The sequence below is a fragment of the Drosophila takahashii genome, chromosome 3R (assembly GCF_030179915.1).
Source record: "Drosophila takahashii strain IR98-3 E-12201 chromosome 3R, DtakHiC1v2, whole genome shotgun sequence".
NCBI classification, from domain to species: Eukaryota; Metazoa; Arthropoda; class Insecta; order Diptera; family Drosophilidae; genus Drosophila; species Drosophila takahashii.
In genome coordinates, this window is record NC_091681.1 from 15,452,951 (window position 1) to 15,478,584 (window position 25,634).

At 36.9% G+C, this 25,634-nt stretch overlaps 1 protein-coding gene and 1 long non-coding RNA gene across 2 annotated transcripts; one reads left to right on the forward strand and one right to left on the reverse strand.

The window, feature by feature from the left end:
* The first annotated feature begins 2,115 nt into the window (after positions 1 to 2,115).
* Positions 2,116 to 3,063, forward strand: LOC108060180 (calcineurin subunit B). Its single transcript, XM_017145758.3, has 3 exons — positions 2,116 to 2,264; positions 2,321 to 2,590; positions 2,720 to 3,063. The coding sequence occupies exons 1-3, from the start codon at positions 2,180 to 2,182 to the stop codon at positions 3,046 to 3,048; spliced, it is 684 nt and encodes a 227-aa protein (XP_017001247.3). The 5' UTR covers positions 2,116 to 2,179; the 3' UTR covers positions 3,049 to 3,063.
* A 1,449-nt stretch (positions 3,064 to 4,512) lies between these two features.
* On the reverse strand, positions 4,513 to 5,071 carry LOC138913459 (uncharacterized). Its single transcript, XR_011419221.1, has 2 exons — positions 4,871 to 5,071; positions 4,513 to 4,812 (listed from the first exon to the last, which is right to left on the reverse strand). It is a non-coding gene; the product is annotated as an uncharacterized lncRNA (long non-coding RNA).
* Between the last annotated feature and the right edge of the window lie 20,563 nt (positions 5,072 to 25,634).

The window sequence follows — 25,634 nt, forward strand, 5'->3', positions numbered from 1 at the left end:
ATTATTATAATTACAGGTTATATTCAGTTAACATGTTTGCAGTGGCCGTTGTTCTTGTTGCTGCTCGACTGGCCTCCGCTGCGAATTGTTGTAGCCGGCCAATTAGCCGGCTCTTTTCGAGCTCCAAATATATATTTGTGCAATAATAATTAAGTTGTTTTATGCGATTTAATTCCATTTTGGCTCACTAATTAGTTTGCTTAAGATTAGTTAAATGAGTAAGTACGTCGAATGTAATTCGAGCGAAGCGAAAGACTTAGGCAACGAACTCGACCGAAACGAAAGACTTAGGCAACGAACTTGAGCCTGCCAGCAGTGACATTCGGCTAGTAAAAAATTTTAAAAATCTTATCGCCCGGGATGTTTGGTACCGTTTGTCGGGAACAAGATAGAAATGGGTTTTATGCGATTCGGGAAGTGATAAGAAGAGGATCAAAGATTTTACGACTTCATAAAGTTGACCCGGGGATGCTGTACCCTTGGACGAATTTCATTCAACTTAATTAGGGAAAAGTCTCGAGTACCTGAGTCATCTCCCCCACTCATAACTCTTTGGCCAATTATGCGTTATGGCCGAAACCGAAAACTGAAACTAAAAATACTGTATCTCTCGGCCGTTGGTCATAAATAAATTTGCCAGTTCAGAAAAGCACGAGTGAGCATAAGGAAAACAATCTATGGGCAGGGCCGAACAGGACAGGAAAGAGTCTGGTCGGGTTGGGCTGCTTTTGCTGGTCGGTTGTGGGCTTGGAGCGCGATAAAAATCGCTGGCAATTTGTTAAATTTAACGATTTCGAACCGCCAGCTAACGAAAACTGTGCCGAAAGTTGGCCAGTTCGCCCCCGAACCGGCCCCTCCCTCGACTTCGACTGTTTTATGGCCAAATAAATAATTAAAATGATGCGTGGTGTTAAGTGCTGCCACGTCGAAATGTTCGCTGGAGAGCAACCAGCACAAAAGCCCCCAGGAACACCACCACCACTGCGGCGATATCCGAACCACACACAGTCTCTGAGCAGACCATTTCTTTTGAAAATTTGTCATAAATTTATCGCTTTCGCGACCGGGTTCACTAAACCCCCAGCTTGAACACGTACTTTGTCGCAGTCCGAGCTTAATTGCTTGTCATGTGGCACACATATTCGCCGCAAATTGGTCGCCAGATATGCGACCATCTGAGACGTGACCCTCGGCACGCGGACCACACAGCGCTCAAAGTTCTAGGGCCGCCAAAAAAGGTTACGATTTAACCGTCTGCCCATCATCATCATAAAATGATACTGGTTGGATCACTTAGAAATTCTAAGTTAGAATAGTCAATTCCCTACAATAAAGTCATCATATTTTCACCCTTTAAATTAAATCATATTTAAAATAATTATTTATTAAATTAGCCAAAGTTATTTAGATAACTATATTTATCATTTAGGGTGTTCAATTGCGTTGCAAACTTTGTAAAGTGTAAAAGTGTAAATCAATTCCAACAACAATTTCTATACAAAATAGTTTTAAAGGCCTACTTTTGAAAACTTTTTTGTATAGAAATTGTTGTTGGAATTGATTTACACTTTTACACTTTACAAAGTTTGCAACGCAATTGAACACCCTAATTATGATTTCTAATTTAAAGAATAAAGGAAATATAAATGTAACCCTTTGTTCTTATTATTCAACAACAATAATTTACTAAATTGTGAAAGGTAAAGACACTCATTTCTTATACTGTTTGAAGCCCTTTTCGTTTAGAGTTGGTTTAACCTTCATGGTATAAAAAAAGAACTAAAAACAGGCCTCATTAAAGGCGGCCACAGCACAAACAGAGTTAGAATCAAAATTACACTATGCGTTCAGTTTAATTTCGGTTTCTAATGAAGTAATATGCTTTATGAGTGCTCGACTTCTTGCGCACAAAATGTCACTTGTCGCAGCTTCTTGTCTTTGAAGATCTGCTTTTTTATGGGTGTACGCGATCGTAAAAGACAACGAACGCATAAAATAATAAGGGTAGACCCTTATCTTAACTGATCTTGAACGGTGTTTATCAAAAACGAGGAAAATGGGAAATGGAAAATTAAGTAGCAAGTGCCTCATCCAGGCCTTTCTTAGTAAATGCTGTCAGAGGAAATTTTCAAGTGCTGAGATTATAAGGAAAACTGTTTTAATTGGCAGGCAATACGGAATGGGATGTTTGTGTTTGAGAAAGGCCACTGCACATCCCTCAGTGCCACCAGACGTTATGCACACGCTAAAGAAGAAAACAGCACGTAAGTGATGATCCTAATAAATCTAAAAATCTTTATTTCTAATATTTTATATTCAGTAAGTCGCAGTCAGATAAAATATCTATACATCCGCTTCAATCAGTTTTCGGGAGGAGGCAAAGATCCCCCGAGTCAACTGCACAAATACAATTTTTATTCGGGACTCTTGCAATTAAACCCTCTATTGCCCACCATCTTGAACTCCATGTTCGGGGATAAAGTCACAATCAGCTTTTTGGATTTCGCCCTCTTCCTGAGCACCTTTCAGGCCCACTCGCTAAAAACATCCAAAGGGCTGAAAAACGAAATCAAGGATAAGAAGTTACAGAGTAAGATTTTAAATATAAAATTTTATTTTTAAAGTTATACGATTTTCTAATAAATAAATTATTACTTTTACCATGTATTTTAAATTAAAATTTTTAACGCCTATATCAAATGTTTTTATTTACTTACAGTACTATTCAATATGTACGATCATAACAAAGATGGTCGTATCACCAAGTATGATTTGGTTATAGTCGTGCACAAACTGTTCTCAAATCTACTGGATCATGTGCAAATAATGCGTATAGTCGAGACAATGATGAAGGAAATGGACCAGTCGGACTCAAATCAGATACTATTCGACGATTTCTGCAAGGCGTTGGACGTATTTGACATGACCGAAATGATGGTCACCTGGATACCCGAATTCCATGCACCCAAAAAAAAATCGACTGAAATCGCCCTTGGTTTTAGAAAATCGCCTATGAATTTGCTTTACTGGCGATTTTGTCTAAATTAAAGAAAGTAGGTTTTTAAAATCAAAGACGTTTTTTCTAAAAATCAAAAAAAATATACTGCAATTTAGAAATATTTTGTTAGAAAGTAAAATTATTATTTCTTAGAATTTAGAAATAAAGGTTTTCTAAAAAATAGAAATACGTTTTTTTTTAAATATGGACAAATATTTTTTAAATAACAAAAAAAAATTCTCAAATTTAGAAAATACAAAAATCTATTTTCGGGCTTCGGAATTATACCCGGTTGTTTCTGTGACGCCACGGCCTTTTGTGTTGCTCTTTTTTTTCGTTCTTGTTTGACACCTTATATGAATTTCCTTTAATTGAGCACTTGGGCGGTTTCAAATTGGAACTGTAATAATAACTGAAATGAGTGTTACAAATTAAAACCCAATAACTTACTATTTTGAGAAAAACATCTTGGTCGCCGCACGCGGGATTCGAACCGCTAACCGCTCGCGCCTCACAGTTTGCAGTCAAGCACTCTACTAGCTACGCCACGGAAGCATCACGTGAGGCGCTGTACAAAGTCTATTCACATTTTGTTCTCCTATTTTTACTCAAATTGATCTGGCTTTCTTCTGGTTATTCCTTTTAGTTGATCATTTAATTTTACTTTTAAATATTTATTGATTAATATTAATATTTATATATTTATTATGGTTCAATAGTAACAGTAATTGAATGTTTCAAATTTGAAAAACTTAAACATCATTTTTATCAAAATATAACTATTCATGAGCTAAAAAAATGCAATACATTTTTTTTATTAATATGTAACTATTAGTGTTAAAAAAAACAAAAAGACACCACGAGTTTTTCGTCTCGACGTGGGTTTGAACTCACTCTTGCAGCCGCAAGCTTGAATAACATATGCACGCACGCACGCGTTACACCCCTAGGCTACCAATCCCGGAAATTTTCTTCGATTAATAGCGATTTTTTCTTAGGCTAAAAAAACTTTTCTAAAAAGTGTATAAGAAGGGAAATCGATCAAATACGGTTAAATTTTTTATTTTCTAGAAAAATATTTCTTAATATCACACATTTTTTTCTAAATGTTAGGAAAATTTTCAAAAAAATTTTCTGTTATTAGAAAAACAATATTTCTATTATGTAGAAATATTTATAATTTTGATGGCAATTTTTTTTTAGTTTTAGAAAAGTTCAGTCTTTTTTTTCTAAAATCAATGGCGATTTTAACCCTCAAAAAAAGAAAGGAAGATTAGAAAAATAAACCTTATAATTTAGAAAAAAATTGATTTTTCTGTATTTCAGAAAATGTTTCCTAAAAAAACTCGTTCAATTCAGAATTTTTTTGAAGATTAGAAAATTTTTCTGAAGATTAGAAAATTTTTCCTCTTTATAGAATACTTTTTTTAAGCACAGAAAATTTTTATTTTTCTATATTTAAGAAAAAATAATTTTTTGGGTGTGGACGAACCACCAGTGATTTGCACTGAATAATCGTTTTATAATGCTCAAATTTATTTATTTCTCTTGAGGAAACATTTTACTTCAATGTACAGATTTTAGCCACTTATGGTTGTAAAAATGGGTAAGAAAAGTTGAAGAGCTGCTAGTAGAGTCGGGTATTTAGATTCCAACGAACTAAGGTCTCCGGGGGTTAGACTCGAAAAGGCCTTTGATAATCCTGATAAAAGGGAAGTATTCAAACATGAAACACCCGACGACGAGGTAGCCGAAGTTATAGAATCGAATAGTCCAGCAGCATCAGAAGTTGGCATTAATTGCAGGAAAAGGATCTATAAAGTACCAAAATTTTAAGAAGTGCAACAAAAATATGTTTAAAACCAAGCTCACGGTTATGACAAAGATCCTTGGGATCCAGACTCGATTTAAGGTCACCAACATATTGCAAAACTGACTCTTGCCGTACTATGAAACTTAAGCAAATGCCATACGTTTATATAGAACTATTTTAGAATTTTAACCCATCACGATTGTTTTTCCGAAAGATTGGGTATATCGCGGCAATACAGTTCGTGAGTGGGTTTGATTGGGTTCAGGTCGTTAGTTAGCTAACAGAATCACATCAATTTGCGGCCGTCGAATGGCGAATTTTATGACTCTATTAGGGCGAAATTCATATGGGGCGACGGGGAAATAAGGTAAGCCAACAAAATGCCAACCGAAAGCTCATAAACTTTACTACCTTTGACTCCGGCTGATTGTCCATATACGCGGATATGCCTCTATATAGTCATCGTCGTTATACTCCCTTTGCGCCGATCTTTCGGGCGCGTTGAAGGAATTTTGTGGGTCCGCCTGTTGTATTTTTCGCTTAGCAACATAAATAACATTTTATTGGCAATTTGGTTGGGAAATTAATGTGCATACAGTTGGCAACTTTGGTAATTTATGCAAATAAAACGATCGTAAATTTGGCATTAAAACGCTTATTAAATGATCGTTTATTAACCCACCGTTCGGTTCTGTTCGTTTGGTTCGCTTCGGTTAGGATCGGTTAGTTTCCCGAAATGGATAAGCCCCTCGCTGGTGCAACAAGGTTGCGATTTGTAGCACTTGCATAAATTAAGTGATTAACAGAATTGTTCCTAAATGCTGGCAGCTACTTACAAGATTGATATAATTTACGACTCGACCGCAACGAAATTTCAGTGTGTGTCTATAACTTCTGGGAAAGTGGAGGCATCTTCGACGGCTTAGCAATATCTCCTTTTCCCCCATATTGTTTAATGTATTAGCCGGCGCATTGTGTGTTAATTTGACATTCCTTGGGAATGGGATGCGGATTGGCCTCGGCAATGGGGAATGGGGAATGGGAATGGTCAGATCCAACACTCTGCAGAACGACAAACGAGGCTTGTTGCTGTCAAAAGCAAGAATTATAACCATATAAAATCAGTCGGCATGGCCACTGATTCTGTGGCTGTTGCTGCTGACCTGTCCCGGTCTTTATCTCCCGTCTTCTGTCCTCCTGTCTGCTGTCCTCCCATCATCATCGTCAGCCCCATCATCATCGTCTCGGGCAGGATTAGCAAAATTAATGCGGCAAGCTGGATGCTGAGAATCCCGAGCTGTCAGCGCTTCGAGTCCTCACTTTATCAAAAAAAAACTCCGTGATGGCGGCATCGGGGTAAATCTGAGAAGCGGAAACTTTCAATGAAATCTTCGAATATGTTTGGATATGAATGTATTTTCAAAATCATCATTTTTTATTTAAATATATTTTGGCTATTTTATTTTAGGACCTTTCATTTCAAAAAGTAAGTAAATATAAAAAAAAAATAATTACCAATCCTTACCAAAATAATTATTTAATTCTTAAAAATGTAAATTACATTTATATAACTTTCCAATACCTTCCGAAATTCCGAAAGAACATAAATGTACGTATTACGGGCTTACATATTTTTGGAATAATAATCCCCGAAAATCATCGCATTAATCAATGATCGGTCTGAAACGACAAAGCTCATTTCATTCATCCGAAACCCTTGTCAAAGGTGACACTGTTGCTCATTCCCCTAACCTCAGTATTATTGTTTCCATTTTTATCATCTTTCTCTCTCTTGACAAAAGAAAAAAAGCACAAATATTGATTGATATCCCCAACGGTTTGGAAAATATTTTAAAAGCGCTCAGCGATTGGCAAGTGTCTTTACACAGTGTTATTTTTTGTGTTCTTGTCCCCTATAAATGTTGATTCAGTCATAGGCCCCAAGGAGGAAGTGAAACTCGTATTCATTCATGGACGAGGTAAATAAAGAGGTTCGGATTCATTCAGAGAGCACTCTTTGTCCGATCTGCCCACAGGCCAAGGGCCTAGAGCATGATAATGATGGCTTAATAATTGAAATTTATCAAAATAAATTAGACAAATCGTCTCTAAATCAAAATATCACATTAATTACAGAGGGCATTTGAAATGGTGGGGACTAATGGGTCAAAAGAAGATGTCGAGCACCGTAAAAAATACTTTTTTAATGATATATATTATTTAATAAAAATATTACATTTTTTTATGAGTTTATGCGAATCTAAAAAGTTGTTTTCCTCTTTTATAAGTTATTAAAGGAGAGTTTAATATTAAAGATATATTTCTTTCTGTGCTGTGCACACTCAAAATAAATTTAACCCTAAATTTTAGAAAATCGCCCTAAAAATTTCTTTTTTCTAAATACAAGAAAGTTATTTCTAAATCTAAGGAAATTTTTCTTAAGTCAAGAAAGTTTTTCTGAAATCTAGGAAGTTTTTCTTAAATGTAGAAAATGGTTACCATGAACTAAAATCACCCTAAAATCTAGAAAAAATGTCCTAAACTTTAGAAATTATTTTCTGAAAAATAGAAAGGCAAACGAAAATAATAAAATATTTTGGCAACACCTTTTCTAAAAATTAGTGCCCTAACCCTAAAATGAAACCAACCCTAAATAATAGAAACATTTTCTAAAAAGTAGAAATTTTTTCTAAAAAATAGAAATATTTGTTTTCACATGCTCTGGCACACCAAAATGTTCAATGCCAGAACTTGTCAACTGCCGGCCGGCTGTACCCGTGGCGCAGACGGTTAAAGCACTTGGTTAGCAATCGAATCGACGCGGGTTCGAGTGCCAGAGCAAATTTTTTTTACCTTTTTTTTTAATTCTTTTTTTTAATGTTATTTTATTTTTCTTTTTATTTATTTATTTACTTTTATTTTATTCCTTTTTTTATTGATGGCAAGCAGTAAACTAAAAATAATTAGGTTTATATTCAGCTATTTACTATATACTACACATAATATAAATTGCGTTAGCATAAATATATACATATGTATATACGTATGTAAATAAGTAAAACGCGAATGGTCAAAATTATGCAATTAGTATTCAAATGTGTTGTCCGCTTCACCCTTTACATACAATGCTCGGTTTGCCACAACAAATTTATGTGCTACAATGGCCCAGTATGTAGGCCGTTCGCTCCTCGCGCGGGAGACCCGGGTTCGATTCTCACGACGGACAAGTAAAAATTGTAAGTTTTTTTCATGAACATAAAATATTAACTAATCATAATTTCTACATTTCCAATCTTCCGCAGTCCCGTAGTCCACATTTACAACCACATTTGGCTTTGGTTAGATAAGAAATCCAAGTGCAAATACATAATAATAAATACATAACCTTTAACATTCACAATATACAAGACACACAACGCCTGCATATGTACATAGGGAGGAGTATATAATATAAACGTATATACAAAAAAAATCATGATTGAACATGTTTTTTTGTTTTGTTTTTAATTTCTATTTTTAGGAAAATTTCCTACTTTTTAGAAATTGTTGCCCTTAAATTTAGTAAAATTACCCTAAAATTTAGAAATATGACGTCAAAAAAAATCAAAAATATAGAAAAATGTGACCCTAAAATTTAGGGCTAGCTTGTCTTGAAGACAAAAGTAGGGCGATTTCCTTGACTTTAGGGTTAATTTTATTTTGAGTGCAAGCTCAACTTAGCCAAGACCTGGTTAAATAAACCATTTCAATGACAGAGAACTGAGTCCCATAAATTCGGACGGCAATTTACAACGATCAATTCATAAATTTATTAATGAATTAAGTTATAAGGTAATTTCGCGGCATCCTCCTCTCCAGTTCGCCAGTTCTTCAGGCTCCTCCGTTCCCAGCGAACGAAATGCAATCTGCTCAAAACAAAATGATGATCGCTGATGATCGTTGGCAATATATCAACGGCGGACACGGCCTCCGCCGCCCGGCGACCTAATCGAATATTGTGGGCCCAACGACTGCGAGTCCGCGAATTCTCGGAAACTGGCCGAAAAGGGAAGGCCAACAGCGCAGAAGGAGGGAATTTAAATGAAGCTGTGGCAGAAATGCAAGAGTAGCAATGGGCCAGCGCGGGAAGATCGGGTTGGGGATCGGGATCGGATCGGCTTAGTTCTATGCCTCGGACATGATTAGCAAACACGACTGGGATCCTGCTTTGGGTACTTCCATAATCGTTATCAATGCCGCACCATCATCATCAGCAACAGCAACGGCAACACCATCGAACGAACAACAGGCAACAACTTTTGCATTTCTTGTTTATAAATTGGAATTTAAAATTAATTAAGTTGTCGTTTTGCGCTTTTATCCAATTTATAACTAATATGACACCGATTATACGAAATATGTTCACTAATTAACGAACAAACACCGCAACTCTCCAGACACCCCCTCCATTTTCATTTCCATTTCCATCCGAGCTCCCCCGCTCTCTGTGTCCTCCGATCTCTCTAAATAACCAAAGTCCAGGCAGACAGTCAGGCAACATTCAGTGTCGCCGCTGGTTTTTCTCTACTTGGTTTTAATACCCTTAAGGAAGGTATTATTAACACACGCGGTCGCATTGCAAAAGGTTTTAAAAAATAATTTAATTAATTAAAGTAAATTAATAAAATAAATTAAATAAAAAAAGAATTGTCATAATAATACCTGAAAGAAAGGAAATGTGGTATTCAAAAAAGGTTGTTTTAAATATATAATGGGGTTTTAAAAAACCTACTATAAAATCTTGTATGTCTCCCATGGTTTTGGTATTATTACGTCCGAATGTCTTCATCTATTGTAAGTATTATCATTTCGTTATTACGCTGATCTTAACTTTTCACAAACAGTAATAATAATAAATATGGTTTTTAGTATATTTCATAATTTAAGAACAAATATTTTTTTGCGAGAGTATTTAATACTTCGGCTTCCATAATTTAATTTACCTTCTTGTTAGTAACCCCGCTGATTTTTGTTGCTCTGTCCGCTGCCGTGTTGTTGTTAGTTTCTCAGTCCGCTGCTGATGATGCTGCTTTTGCTTCTTGCTTTCTGCTTTTTGCTTTCTTGCTGGCAGTTGGATCGTGTCCGCGTGCTCGTAATCTGCTCGCTGAAGACGCGTTGTAAATTGTCTGACAAAGCTTATTTTATTAATTTAAGCCATAAACGCTGGCCTCTCTGGATGCCTGCTTGCACCTCCTTTTTAGCTTTGCATACCCATACCCATTCCCCTACCCCCGAAGCCCGAATCCCGATCCTCGATCTCGGATCGCAAAAACCCCCACTCCGCTCCTGAAAAACCGCTTCAGGTTCAGAATCAGTTCCATACCCGGCACCAATTTATTGCCATCGTAAAAAGCCGTTTTGCGTTTTAATAAGCCATGTTTGGCTCTTTCGTTTCGGTTGTTAACAGAAGGCGTCGACCATTTCTCTGTCTTTGGTTATTTTTCAGTCCCCTGCATTCTTCGGGCATAACTGAGAAATTGGACTTGTGTTTTGGTGTCCAGCGAATTGAAAGTGTCAAGAAATTGGCCAATTGAATGGCACTGGTTTATGGAGTACCAAAGAAAAGATCAGTTCTGAAATTATCAGGGAGTTCGGGAATGGTTTTGAATGGATAAGGAACTTTTTTTAATACCAATTTTAATACTATAAATAGTAAAAATAATAAGTTTTGAACAATTATTTACCTTTTGTTTCTTTTCATCTCTTAAACAATTCAATTAAATTTGCACCTGTTCCAACTAATTTTAAAATTTTTAATAGATTTTCCACTTCGGTTGTTTAAATGGCAGAAATAAAGAAAAAGAAAACCCTTTCCTCGCTTGCAAACCCATTATCCAAACTGACCCCAACTTGACCCCCACAATCCCACTTTATCGCGAGTGTGGGTTGCTCAGGACTAAAAAAAAGGAAAGGGGAAACCCACTCCCACCGCCAGTATGCAGCACATAATAAAAATAAATATGTCAAAATTAAGTAAGCAGCAACAATTTCCAAAGAGATAAGAAACGCACACAAGAAGTAATAAAAGTGCGAGGGGCGGTGGAGGCGAACATGGCGAACCCTTTGCTGGCCATAAAACAAGGCGTTGAAATCAGTAAAAAATTGGCAAGAACCAACTGAGATTCTGCTGAGCAAACAACCTGGCCAGCCCATCAAGATGCCAGCCAAAGTCCGACTGCAAGTCCTGGTGCCCATCCTCATGCTCATTCTCATTCTCATCTCGGGCCACATCCACATTCAAGTCCACTTCCACATCCACGTCCATGGGCGATGGGCATGAAAATCGTTTACAAATAAATCAGAAAGCGATAAATAAGGATTTTGTCTCGTAATAACTCAGCGGGAGCCATTTAACATGCAATCATAACGAATCGATGCTGAACGCTTTAGCAGACGGACAGAATCCAGACAGACCCGAATCCAGGCCCAAACTCGGACCCATCTCCAAAGGCATGCGAATTGCAGGCACTTGCAGAAAAACAGAGTTTTTCATTATTTAATATTTATTAAAATAGTATTTATATAAAAATTCAAACTAATATTTTAAAATTATAATTTAGGCATTAAGCCAATAATTGTAGTAATTACCAATTATTGCCGCAGATAAATTAAAAAAATAGGTATATAAAAATAAATAAAAATATGAGATAAATAACAATATTTCTTTAAAATTTTTTTAAGATAGAAATGTATATAATTTCTTAGTTCGAATTTCGTTTTAAGACTACGAAACAGAGTCCCATATATTTACATTTCAATATTGTTGATTAACTTTGTCTTTATAGATAATTGCAAATAAAACTTAATTAATTGTAAAATAGTTTTTAAAATTGTTAAAAACACATGATTAACTAGAATTATTATTTAATCACTGTTACAAAATATTTTCCGATTAGCTAAATATTTTTTGAGCAGTGCTGTGAGTGTCGAATGGAATCGGAATCTGGACCGGAGGATGGCAACACGCTTTAACACCAGGCAGTCGCCAAGTGGCCAAGTGACTGGGACTTTTGGCCAGAATGGCAAGTGGCAAGTGTGTATCGAATTGTTGTTGACTTGCTGCAGCTGTCGCTGTTGGTTGTTGTTGCTTCTCCCAGTTGTTGTTCCTGCACGCCCGGGGCATGGAAATAAAGTTGCAACATGGTCCGCTCGGTTCTCACCTCCTCGCCAAAGGAGTTAGCACAATGACAGGGGCGTTGGTGAGTGACGTTTTTTATGCCTGCCCCTATCGCCGAGTACAGCGAAGAAATAAAAAAATGGAGGACTAAAACAACGCACTACATGCACTTGACTGCACTTCATAATTCGCACCGACGCCAACAACAATGCTGCTTAATTATGTTGTAAAACAATCTGGCGAGCCGTCACTTCGGAGGAGCAGGTCCTTCGGCGACTCACCCACCCACTCCTGGCCAATAACTCAGCCAGCCATCAAGGGGAAGTAATTAAAATTACAAAAGCCCAGCGTTGACGTTGAGGCCTTTTGCCATAAAATGGCTGCCAGACACGCAGGGCGTATACGTGATTCCCATGACTAATTGCCAGAACTGTGTCACAGGAAACGAGTCGGCTCGATGGCTAGGAGGCTCCAGCTCCACTCGGGGATCTCGGCTTATGGGGTCAGGCACGCAGGTCTTATCGCGATGCAGTTGCAGTTAGCTGCGGCTAACAAGAAATTAAATTCCATTAAGCCTGCTCACAAAGGCGCACACTGGTAGAATATCACATATTTCAGCTGTTGATATTGTATAAGGATTGAAATCTATAACGAAATGGGATTTATTTAGTATTTCTTTTTAATAAAATAATACAAAGTTAAGTTTTAAGAATAAAAACAATTTCAATTGCCCATTAAAATTTCCATAAGCATTTGTTTAATCGACTATATTCTAACTATTATATCCTTACTATATTTTTAGTTTATTAGTAAACAGTATTGTATAGTATATATATTTTGCAGGGAACGTAACTGTTATAAGTTTTATTTTAAAAATCACACTTTAACAGTTATTTTCTGATTTGTAAAGTAAAACTCAAAGAATAACTGTTATTTTTTGAGTTTTATAATAAAAGTTGACCAATAACAGTTATTCGTCGTGATCAAAAATAAAACTCAAACTTGATTTATGGCGATTTTGTGGGTAAACAAAATTTTAAAAAAATATTGGTATAAAATATGCGCGGTTGCCTTTTTTAACAAATTTTTAGTAAGTTATAAAAAGCACGGGTATCATGTTTTTTTTAATTATTTCATTTTTTCAAAAATGTCAAGGGAATAACTGTTATTCATAAAAATCAAAAAATAACAGTTATTTTTTGAGTTTTATTATAAAAATCAAAAAATAAAAATCATTACGGATTTGTAAACTACAATGGCTAATAAAAATTGTGGTGTATTTAAAAAATTTTTAGGACCCTTCTAAGTGCGTGATTTTTTTGTATGAAAAATTTACAATAACAGTTATTTTCGTTCCCTGATATTTTGACTTGAGTCTTCAAACAAAGTTTGAGTATTAAATTATTGTCTGGCCTAAGAAACCTGCGTATGATAAACCTTCCGGAAAGTAAACACCTTTATTGACCTTTGCCCCACTGTTCTGAGCTCTCCGTACGCCCGACTAATGAAGAGGTGGTAATTTATGTGAACATCTTCACCTGCTCCTAGACACGTTTTAATATGCCAGCCGAGAGAGTCATGAATGAGGCGAAAGAGTCAAGCCGGGCTCTGAATGAAGATGTGGGCCTGGACTTGGGCAACCTGCTAGTCGCTGTCTAGTTAGCCGGGCCAACTAAGTTTTGAAGCGGAGCTGGAGTGCAGGATTAATTAATTGCCGCTGCCTCGTCAGCGGAGCGGCCGACATGACGTATACGTGACATTTGAGATATGTTCAGCCGCTTAATGTGCGACATTTTGTTTGTTTTGCAGTCCGTGCTGCTGCTCTTCTGCTAACAACTTTCGACAATCATCAGTAGCTGCTTTGCATATTTGTGCATATTTGAGCCTGGCAGTCGGCTGCATAATGATGCAGCAGTTGCAGCGTTGTCAAATGACTTGCGTAAATTTATCGTAAATGCCATCAGCTGAAGTTGAAGCCGAGCTGAGCTGAGCTGAGATGGGCTCCTCCGCGGATGTTCGTCCGTCTGTCATTTAGCCATTCAGTCACTCTGTCAGTCAGTCAGTCATCCAGTCGGTCAGTTCGTCAGCCAGGTCGAGCTGGCCAATTGTGCGCGGTTGCCAAGGCTACTAATCCTCGTTAATCCCTTCAACTGCCTTGCTGCACTGGCAAAAACTGTCCTTTTCACTTTTTAGAAATTTCTATTTAGTATTAAATATGCCTTATTTTTTAATATTTTAAATTAAGACACAACTCGATAAACACTCCATACTTAAAAGGTGTAAGCAGGTATGCTGATATTTTTTTAAGAAGTGTTAGGGCTACAAAAAAATATATTATGTAGTATTTTTGCTAATTAATACGAATAATAAACATTTTGTTAATCTTAAATTTTTAAAACTAACTTAGACTGTTCTTAACAATATTAAAATAATTTTTAAAAAACAGCTTAAAAATTAAAAAAATATGAATACAAATTTTGAAGATTTTTCTATTTTTGGATCTAATTTTTAAAGTGTTCTAGCGAAACTCTGGTAGCTGCACATAAATTTGGCTCTGATTATGGTCTTTGTTGCAGTAGCTCCTTTCAGCCGCTTCGCTTGGATGATATGCTAATGAAATTCAGGCCGAGAACCATCCGATGTTTCTTGCCGGGATCGGCCGAGCTAGTCGACACAACTATGGACTTGGCGTGTTAACGGTCTATGTCGTTTGACACATTTAATTGGAAGTCAATTGGCCGGGCCAAGAGTGATTGCTGAGGTGGCAATTGACGCTGCCACAAAGGTGTCGCCTAATGCTCCGGGTATCTGGGAAATGCAAAACCAGTTAATCACTGAATCGATCAAGGAAGTCGATGCGACTATCACATCAACGCATTTGAATTGCAAATGGAGAAGTAGAGCAAAGAAATCGACCAGCTTTGAATTAATTTAAGATTATCATTTAAGAAAAAGAAAGCTTTACTTGCTCTATTCTTTTATAACAATTTTTTTATTAATTATATTTGTTCTAAAGAAAACATTACATTCCAATAAAATTATATAACCCTTTCTCAACATTTTAAAAAAATATTCAAACACTTCATAATTAAAGTCCTGGGGCAAATACATGTTTAAATGCCGTAGCCAATAAAATAAATTGCAATTTTTGTGCAGATAACTCCGAATACTTTTTACCAAAAAATGCCAATATCGAGGTGCTCGCATAACACCCAAAGGACCTAAAAGGCGGCGACAAACGGCGCTACACTCGCCGAAAGAATCGGAGACAAAGACACACATTTGCGACATTCAATGGAGAGTTGGGAGCCCGAGAAAGAGCCCGGGTCTCTGTCTCATTGTCATGCCCGGCTTATTGATTGGAATACAATGGATCCTTAAAGTGTGCTTACAAGCGCCGTAACTCAAACAAATTGCAGCGCCCAAACGCCTGACTCAAATGGACGGCGGCAACAGCAACAGCAACAACACGGCAGCAACATCAGCAACGGCAACAGAAACAGCTACAACAGCAACATCCAAGACGACAACGACACTGATCAACAGGCGCGGCGACGTGGATGTGGATGCGTCGAATATTCGAACAAGCACAGTGGTGTGGGCGAGGGGGGCCAAGTGAATGCGTTTTACATGATGCCTACACGACAGGACAGGAGCGGCCAGTCCTAACAAGATAAGCCCCAGACCCACAGCACAGTGGTACAAAATTACAGAAATATATTATCCAACAAAATGTATTTAATTTAAACATTTAGTATTGCTTAAACCATATAAAACTAAGGAATTTTTATATAGGAATATCAATTATGATAATAAAAACTACTAACTACTAACTAGAAACTAATATAAAGAAGAGATGAGTTTAAATATTATTTATTGTCATTTATATTAATTAAAGCTCTAAATATGTTTACAAACTTTTTTGCTTAGTTTTATTAATAGTATGTTCGCTTGGCAATATTTCGGAATTTATCTGTTGTTTATTGAAAACCGCCTTTCGTTTTTGAGGTTTCCCGAAGAATTATTCAAATCAACAAAAAATATATATTTATATGTAAATATTTTGTATTTTCCATAACATGGATCCTCCCCCATAAACTGTTCAAATTTCCGCAGTTTGTAAGCCACTGTGCCGTCGACTGATTGTTTGGTTCTGTGGCCGCCTCTTGGCCTCCTTAAATTATTCCAAGCTCGCCGCGGAAAGCCAAAGCCACACGGACAGAGAAAACCAGACACGGACCAGAGGCGCTACTGACGCGCTTATGTTAAATTTACCAAACAACCGATTTGTATGCAATTTTGCGATCGAGATGACTCCGAGGGCGGTGGGGCGCGATCCGGCTGAAATCCAAATCCCAGCGAGACATCATGACGTCGCGGATTTGCAGGGTCGGTGGCCAGGTCCCAGTTCCTCCTGCTCCTCCTGCTCCTCCTCCTCCTCCTGATCCCTCCTCCCAGAGCCCAGAACACAGTCCCCATCCCATTCCCAATCCCAGTTGCATTGCCATTGTCTGAGTCTGCGCCGCCGTCGCGAAGTCTAGTTTATTGGCGCGACTTTTTATTTGCATTCGAAATGTTTGCCTTTTTTCTGCTGCTTTTTTGTTCAGGCTTTGTTTTTGTTCGCTGCTGCTGCTGGCTGCACGTGATGTATGCGACGTGAACTGCCCCGCTGGATAGGCCAGTTTACACTGGGAAAAAATGTTGCACAAATAAGCAATTATTAAAATATTTAATTCTTTTTCTAAAATTTGAATAGAGCAATTAATCATTATCTAAATAAATGTATAAATTTAATTTCAGTGAAGTATTGTTTAGGTAATATTTATCAAATGTGTAGTTCTTGTTTTAAAACTTAATGTGAAAAATTCACTTTTTGAATAAATCAATTAAATTAACAATTTTTTTATGATAAACTCAAATAGTTATCCCCCATTTTAAATAATATTTTGCCAGAAATAAATAATGCTGTATAGATCTGAAGCAATATTTTCTTTGAGTGTACCTTGAATGCCCGGTCGGCCACACAATCGCCATAAGTTTTGGACGCTCTGCAATTATTTGCGGAATTCCTTTTGGAATATATATTGACTCGGACTGGAGTGCCCGGCCCAGACTGACCAGGAAACTCTCCTCGTGGCGTGTCTTCTCCCAGAGCTGGACTCTTTACTTCGACTAGCTGTGACAGGCCATACAAGGAAGCCTAACCAGCAATCTTAAATGTTGCCTGGTTCTGTTGCTCGTGTTGCTGTTGTCGCTCTTTTGAATGCGACTTTGACTGCTCTCTGGATCGGAATCTGAATACGACCCGGCGTTTTTGGTTTCTGGACTGGCATTCCCTTTATTTCCTTGCTAATTTGTCAGGAAATCTCAAGATCAAGAAAATGTATTATAAAGTAAATTTACTCAAATTAAATTAAGTTTGTAATAAACTAAATTGCCAATCTTTACCATTTATTTCCAATTTTAAAGAGCTTTTTATTTCATTATTTATTTTTATTAACCTCCCACCTTTAATATAATGCTGCTCATTAAAAATAATTATCCAGTTGGCATTTAAGCTAACAAGCATTGAAGCCAACAATCTCAATCAAGATTAGAATGCCACTCATAATTCCGGCAACAAGTTGAATCAATCGTACACACAAGATGGCCAATTCGAGACAAAACCCAGCATTAGCACCCATTGCCAGAGCCAATCTTTGAGTACGGAAAGCTAACAAAGCCCCGCACCCACATACTGTATATTTGTGGGTAGATTCGTTCTACCCACCTACTTATAAGGCCAATTGCACAACAGCCCCAAGTGTCAAATTAGGCAAACAGCAGACCAGAGACCCAATGCAAACTCGGAAACCAGCGAACTCGAATCAAATCAAATCAAATCAAATGCTCGTTGCAAATTGCATTGCGCTCACTCGCTGTCGGGCTGCTAATTTTCTGCGAATCGCGCTCTCGTTGAATAAAACCCCCCGGAAAGGGATCGAAGATATATGGTGGTTCTGTTCGGTTGGCGGTGGATTTGCATGTGGGTGGTCAGCAAATTGCCAGAACGTGAGCACAATTTTTAAATTAACGGCCCAAAAGTGGTTAGAACGGCAGCAGCAACGGTTCAGAATGGCTTGGCGATGGGGAACGGAGGAAGTGGAGCCTCCGGGGCGCATTCCTGGCACAAAACTGTTGCAATTAATTGCATAAAAGTTCTAAATTGTCAGCCAGCCCCCGCACCAACCCGCTCCCACCCACTCGGCAGTACTTCCAATGGCGTCTTGGACAAACTTTGCAACTGCAACCACAAAGCGCCGCATTATCGAAGACGCATCGCACAGTGGTAGGAGGTCTTTTAAAATATATAAACCAGGGAACGAAAATAACTGTTATTGTAAATTTTTCATACAAAAAAATCGCGCACTTAGAAGGGTCCTAAAAATTTTTTAAATACACCACAATTTTTATTAGCCATTGTAATTTACAAATCCGTAAAGATTTTTATTTTTTGATTTTTATAATAAAACTCAAAAAATAACTGTTATTTTTTGATTTTTATGAATAACAGTTATTCCCTTGACATTTTTGAAAAAATGAAATAATTAAAAAAAACATGATACCAGTGCTTTTTATAAATTACTAAAAATTTGTTAAAAAAGGCAACCGCGCATATTTTATACCCATATTTTTTTAAAAATGTTGTTTACCCACAAAATCGCCATAAATCAAGTTTGAGTTTTATTTTTGATCACGACGATTAACTGTTATTTGTCAACTTTTATTATAAAACTCAAAAAATAACAGTTATTCTTTGAGTTTTACTTTACAAATCAGAAAATAACTGTTAAAGTGTGATTTTTAAAATAAAACTTATCAAATAAAAACACCTCTTAACGAGGTAAAAAACTAGTGACGACCGCACCTTCAACATACAAAAGTTCTGATATCAACATTTGTGACGAAAAATTATTACACTCGTCATTAAATAGACTTTCTAATCTTTTCTCATTCGGCCCGCCCTAGCAAACTATTCCAGCCTTTTTCCCTTTACAGGCATTTTCTATTGCAGCGTGACGAATGAGAAAAGATTAGAAAGTCTATTTAATGACGAGTGTAATAATTTTTCGTCACAAATGTTGATATCAGAACTTTTGTATGTTGAAGGTGCGGTCGTCACTAGTTTTTTACCTCGTTAAGAGGTGTTTTTATTTGATATCAGAAGTTTTTGTTTGTTTACATTTGCTCTCATAGGAGCTAATATATACATTTAAATTTAAATTGGTCAATCATAATTTTTAAACTATTGTATTTTAACAAATTAAGTTAAAAAGGCGTTGAAGTATTTCAAAATACCTTTTAAACGAGGTATAGCACATGTCTGTACCTTTAGTAGTGTAGAACTTACAAACTAACGAAATTTAGCTATTTTTAGCTTTTTCCCGCTAAAGTAGCGGCTTTTTCCAAAAGTCGTAGAACAAAAGATTCCTATATAGAACTCTTAAGTGCAAATTTACTGATTCCATGACCCTAAAATACAGCTCGGATACCCTCCCACAAAATTCAATACTCAGGGAGCGTTAGTTGTTCTGAGCTGGCAAAAGTGGCTATTTTCGTATAAAAATAACTTTTAAACGTCACTTTTTACAGTAATGTGTTATATACCAAAATTTAAGGAATCTCAAGGGCTATACAGTTTAAGGTTTTAAAGAAAATCGTTAGAGCCGTTTTCGAGAAAAATAAAAAAAAGCTAAAAAAAAAGTTTTAAAAAATTGTCTTTTGTTCATATTTTTTTAACTATTACATTTACACAAATTGCATATAGAAGGCGTTTATAGCATTTCAAAATACCTTTCAAACGAGATGCAGCACAAGTCTGTAGCTTTAGTAGTATAGAAGTTACGGCTTTCCAAATTTTAGCTATTTATAGCTGTTTTCCCGCTAAACTAGCGGGTTTTTCCAAAAGTGGTAGAACAAAAGTTTTTTATATCGATGTGATGAACGTCATATCAAATTTTCAGAACTTAAAAAACATATTTTGGACAAGTGGACAAGTGGACAAGTGGACAAGTGGACAAACAGAATTATATTTTCATTTTGGGAAGAAGAAGAAAATCTTATTTTGGCTATAACTTTTGAACGGAACGTCGGATTTTGACAAATGACACTTCATTCGACGGGTATTTTCAAAAGGAATACAACTAAAACATTGCGAGGGGGCATTTATCCCCACCGGCCCCAACAGCTCCAAATTTCGAAATTTGCACTTTTTCACTTTCACCGCTCTCTCTCCCAAGCCAATTGATTTTCTTAAAGTCTTGGTATGCAATCCCTTAAGTTTTTGCAATACCTTTCGATTGGTGTATTACTCATTACGATCGGACTATCACAGCAGATTTTCATTTCTTCGTGTATATATAGTAGTCGCCTTCGCACACTCTCCTGGTGCGCTTCGTCACTACATGGACTGCCGTCCATAGTGATAACAGTTACGTTCCCTGATATAAACAGATTTAAGAAGGAAAATTTAACAGATTTAAGAAATTTAACAACCTACATTTTTAACTTGGAAACCGTTTGAATATTTGTAATTTAAAGCTTACTTTTGGCTTAGCTTGCAGTTGATAAATCACGTTAACATAAATTACTAAAAATTTTGTATAATCCGTTTTTATTATTTTATAAATATTTATTTTTCATGTGGGTGTTCCTTAGACTATTTATTTCACCCCTTAATTTAAAATTACAATTATTTTTAATTTTAACAGAAATATTTTTAATTTTATTTTAAATTTATTTACTAATTTACCTTAATGAATTGGTATAAAAAGTTTTATTTTTGAAACATGTGATTATTGGATTATACTTAATGATCATATGGTTATTTTTAATCTGAAGAATGAAAAATATATTTATAAAAAAAAACATTTAAAACTTAACCAACTCCATTAGTTTCCCTTCACCACTGTGCAGAGTCGGCGGATTCGTCGTCATGGTCGTGCCTTTCAGTTCGAAACGTGATCGATAGACGGACTACCACTGGCAGTCCGTCGAGAACTGCAAATTGGCCTCTCGCCGTTTGCCGTTTGCTGTTGCCTTTGCTATTGCTGTTGCCAAATGTTTGGTCTTAGTCAAATTATGTTCTTTGGCCCGTTTGATAATGAAACTGCAAATTGAAGCTGGGTTTTCTGGCTTCGGGACTGGCCCTCTGTGGCCCCTCAAATTGTTTGCTCACACCGTCCCCGAGCAACGCTAATGATTACGTGTTATCGTGTTGTAATTTTACACAGGGCCCTAATGATGAGTCTCGGATCGGATCGTATGGGTTTGTAGAGGATAGGATAGCATAGGATAGGATAGGGCGATCTGCTCAGCCGCCACATTCACATCCATCTCCATCTTCGAGCGAACGGATCGAATCGATCTGGCTCCGGGTTAGACACTAACTGGGCTCATCATGGAGCGTTAACAAGCTCATTTTTCTAAACTTGACGTGCTGAGTCCACCAGCCATCCAACTAGAGATCCACTTAGGCAAAAGATCTTTGCAGATTATCGGACGCAGCGAGTTGGCCAATTTACTTGGCCACTTTCGGAGGTTCCCAACGGTGAACGGTGGGATCATAAATTGTTTATAATGGCATTGAGTGCGTTATGTCCTGGCACTTGGCCAAAACCGATATATGATGGGTTTAATATGGGTAATATGCAAAGTATGTAAGCAAAGAAGAATTTCAAATCATCAGATTAAAGATTTATTGCTTGACATGATTAAATGTGGATGGAATTACCTGAACCTATCTAAATTTTGGAGTTTAATATCTAACTATAAACTTAAGTATTCTGTAAGTAAAACCAAGGTAGTATTTTGATTATTTATTTGTATTAAATAAAATATTAATCTTAATATAATGGTTTAATAATAGTTCTAGTCATGACACTAATACAATACCTAATTGGAATTCTGAATTGCAGAATTCTCATTTGAAAAATACTCTTCAATGGGTTTTCCGAAAAGTATGCAATAATAAGTACACCGATTTGAATCGCATTTTATGGCGTGCTCAGATTGGAATCTATATAACCATAATTATGGACAAAACGATCCCACAAACAAACACCCACGACAAATTCAGATGGGCTGACATAACCGGCATTGATTGCATATGGGCCACAATAGTAAACAGAGTTTCATTGAATGCCGGCCAAAGACAAAACGCTTTCCAGCTAAATCCGATGGGTATAAAGATCTTGGGGAGCATATTAAATTGAATTTTTATGTTCTCACAGGCCGGGAAAATCATGTGCCAGGCCATAAAAGTCAAGGATCGCCGCGGTTCAGTGCTGCAGTGAAGTTCGGATCCGTTGAGTGTGTGGGTTAATAAATAGCCCCAGAAGCAGTGGAGTAAAGGGGCAGAAGCGGGTTAAGAGCGGCCCTGGATCTGCGGATGGTGCGCTAAATTATGGTTATTTAAATAAACAGCACACGATTTGATTTGGAGGCCCAAAAGTGTTGCCAGCGCGCCTCCGAAATTGGAAGAGCGACGCGTCGACGTCTGGAAATTATGTTGTAGTTGGGCTCGATCAGGATAGTTGCTGTTGCTCCGCTCCTCCGATGATGATGATGGTGATGTGATGATAATGATGATGATGCTCCGCCGGACGGAAAGGGGGTTGTGCCATCAACTCTTGATTGAGTAACGCCCCAGAACTGGCGTCTAATTACGAGTTCCAGGAGTTGGCGGCCTGGCAGCCCCGATCTCAGCAGCATCATTAGCTGATGTGCGGTATTGACCCGGCCTAATCGGCGATAAGACTCGTGATAAGCAAACACGCATAAAGCCAAATGTGCTTGGATGCTTCGCAGTAATCTTTTGCCAAAAAAAATAATACTAACCATTTGGGAATTTGCTTTTATTCAAAATAGTTTTTTTAAGTATTTCCATATTTTTTATTTAAGAGAGTTTTAGGAACTCTACGATTTAATTTAATAAATATATGTATATATAAATATTTTTTATAAATTTATAACAGATAGTTTAATTTTAAAGCAAGTTTGTTTTATTTAAATTACTTAAAGCGATACAAAATAATTCACATTATATTTCTTAATATTTAAATTTTACCATTTCCACAAGTAAGGATCGCAAGGAAGATATTTATATAAATCAGATCAAAATCTCAGATTCAAAATCTTGGTTGAAAATTTAATATTTTACTATAAATGCAATTGTAATAAATTCATTTTTCTGCGTGTGTCTGTTGGTGTGACCTTTTGCCGACTGCTGAACTGTTCTGTTCTCTTCTTTAAAATAAAGTGAACTGACCATCGCGTCCAGCGATTCTCGTTGGCGTTGCGGTGTTTTGTTTATTTTGAGGCTATAATTTAAGCGGGTAATTGCACGCTGGCGGCCAGAATTTGTAACTAAACTGCAAATTAGCAGCCAATTCCCAGGCCGATTAATAACCATAATTATTGGCTCAAGCGCTGACGAGCGAACGTCTCGAGTCTCGAGGATCGAGTTTCGAGTCTCCCGTCTGGACTGCAACTCTCGATCTCCTCGCGAGGATGGCGATGAGGATGCGGATCTCGATGCGGAGGCTGCTGCCCTACCCGCAAATTGCACTTGGCCAAGGCCCGGGCTTTCGGGCAATTCGGCTGGCCCTCAATTGCCAATTCGTGATACACCCAGGCGCATATGGGGTGCACTCTGAAAAATTTAGTAACTAATCAACTGAATTTTAACATTTAATATTACATTTAACTGGTTTCTTTATAAAAAAAATATTTATTTATAAATTAATAAACGTTAAAACGTTTTGTGGACCTCTAACTTTTGAAAAGATTTTTAAAATAGTTTAAATTTAAACATTCAAGGAACAAGGAAGCTTTAAACTTTGATTTCTCAAAGTTTTTCAAGGTTTAAACCCTACTTTAAATTTAACTAAGGGATGAGAAAATGGCCGTACGTTTACAAAACCACTTAACTTAAATATAATGAACTTATTTTTCTACTTATTTTTTAGAACGAATTAAAATTTAATTAATTATTAAATTAACTTTAAAATACATTTTTTAACTGCCTGAATCCCGAGCTCTTTCTCAGTTTCAGTGTCGCTCCTGGACTTCCCCGCGCCACCCGGCAGCAATTTAAATAGTGAACGCCTGGCTTAATTACATAAAACAGGCAACACGAGAGGCAGCCGAGTTGTGATCGGGATATATACGTATATATATTACCTCGCCGGCGGCTCAGTCGTCAAGTCTGGATCTCGGCTCTGGACCACGACTCGACCCAAACCCAAACCTGGACCTGGGCCACTTTTGATGGACATGTGTCTAATGAACCGGCCTAATTAATGTGCATAGCTGACGCGAGAGTCTCCTTCCCTTTGAGCATGCAAATGAAATGGCCTGAAAAAAAGGGAAACCCAGCGGATGGGGAGTGTTGAAAGCCTTGAGTGGTCAAATTCGGATGAAACAACAAATTACCGGCATTATACTAAAGCAGGCCGGGAAAATTAATAAATGTCGATACCCAATTAAACTGTCCGAATATAATGCACGCTATAAATTTGTGCGGGAAGCCCAGAACGAATAGAGACATCCACTATCCAATTATCGATGCGAATGATTAACTGCGCGAGGTCAACGGCAAAGAAACGAAGAAAAATGCGGCATCGGAAATAATTGCACGGCCATCGAGCAGAAGAGCCGAAAAGCGGGGAGCAACCAGTGGGATTCTGTAATACTTTCATAGGTTTTAGCAAACGGAGCAGAACTCAGGAAAATCATACATCAAAAAGGAGTTTAAGCTGTAACGGTCATTACTCATCGTCAATCGATAACCGCATTCCTATCGATTGGTTCAAAATTTTTTTAAAATGATAAAAATCATAGGGTAATACTTTTTTTTTAAAGGAAATATCGTATAATAAAAATTTTGTTATGTTAAAATGTTAACATGTTTGTCTTATTATTATTGTCTTGTTTGTATTTGCATTATTATTGTCTTGAATGTTAAGCCAAGTTGTTACTTAAATTTCGCGCGCACTTTTCTGATCGATCAGTGGAAACACAATATTTTTCAAAAATACCATTTCTGTTATTTTTTGGAAAATACCGATTTCCCAAGCTGGTCACATAGTTTGGCGGGAAAACCATAAAAATTAATTACACTATGCAGCATCAAAAATTAACCTCGATGAATGCTATATTTTTGGATTCGTTACGAATTCCCAAGTTAAACTGCGTTTTCCAAAGAGTTCCCCGACGCAAGGATTCTTAGCAAAAGGACCTCAAAGTTCGAAAAATGCTGAAATTGACCAACTTTGCGGAGCTCTCAGAGGCAAATGGATGCATGGCTTGGTTCGAAGTTAAAGTTTTTTAAAAGATACACCCTTTATCTTACAAACCCCATACATAAAATAATTTTAGGATTTTTTTTAAGGCAGAAATAAATTCCAAAAAACATAGTCAAAAAACTGAAAAACATACAGCTGCGGTCAAAATAGTAGCAGTGTTGCCGCCTTGTGTTTTTAAAAGTTTGATGTTGTAATTTTTTCTTATCCAATTAGTCCAATAGTAAAATTATAATCAATACAATATCACCAGAAGAAGATGAATTACAACAACAAACTTTTAAAAACACAGGGCGGCAACACTACTACTATTTTGACCGCAGC

Coding starts and splice junctions, on each gene's coding strand:
- LOC108060180 (XM_017145758.3), top strand. CDS start 2,180: ATGGGATGTTTGTGTTTGAGAAAGGCCACTGCACATCCCTCAGTGCCA. Junction 2,265..2,320: donor GCTAAAGAAGAAAACAGCAC/GTAAGTGATGAT, acceptor TTTTATATTCAG/TAAGTCGCAGTCAGATAAAA. Junction 2,591..2,719: donor CAAGGATAAGAAGTTACAGA/GTAAGATTTTAA, acceptor ATTTACTTACAG/TACTATTCAATATGTACGAT.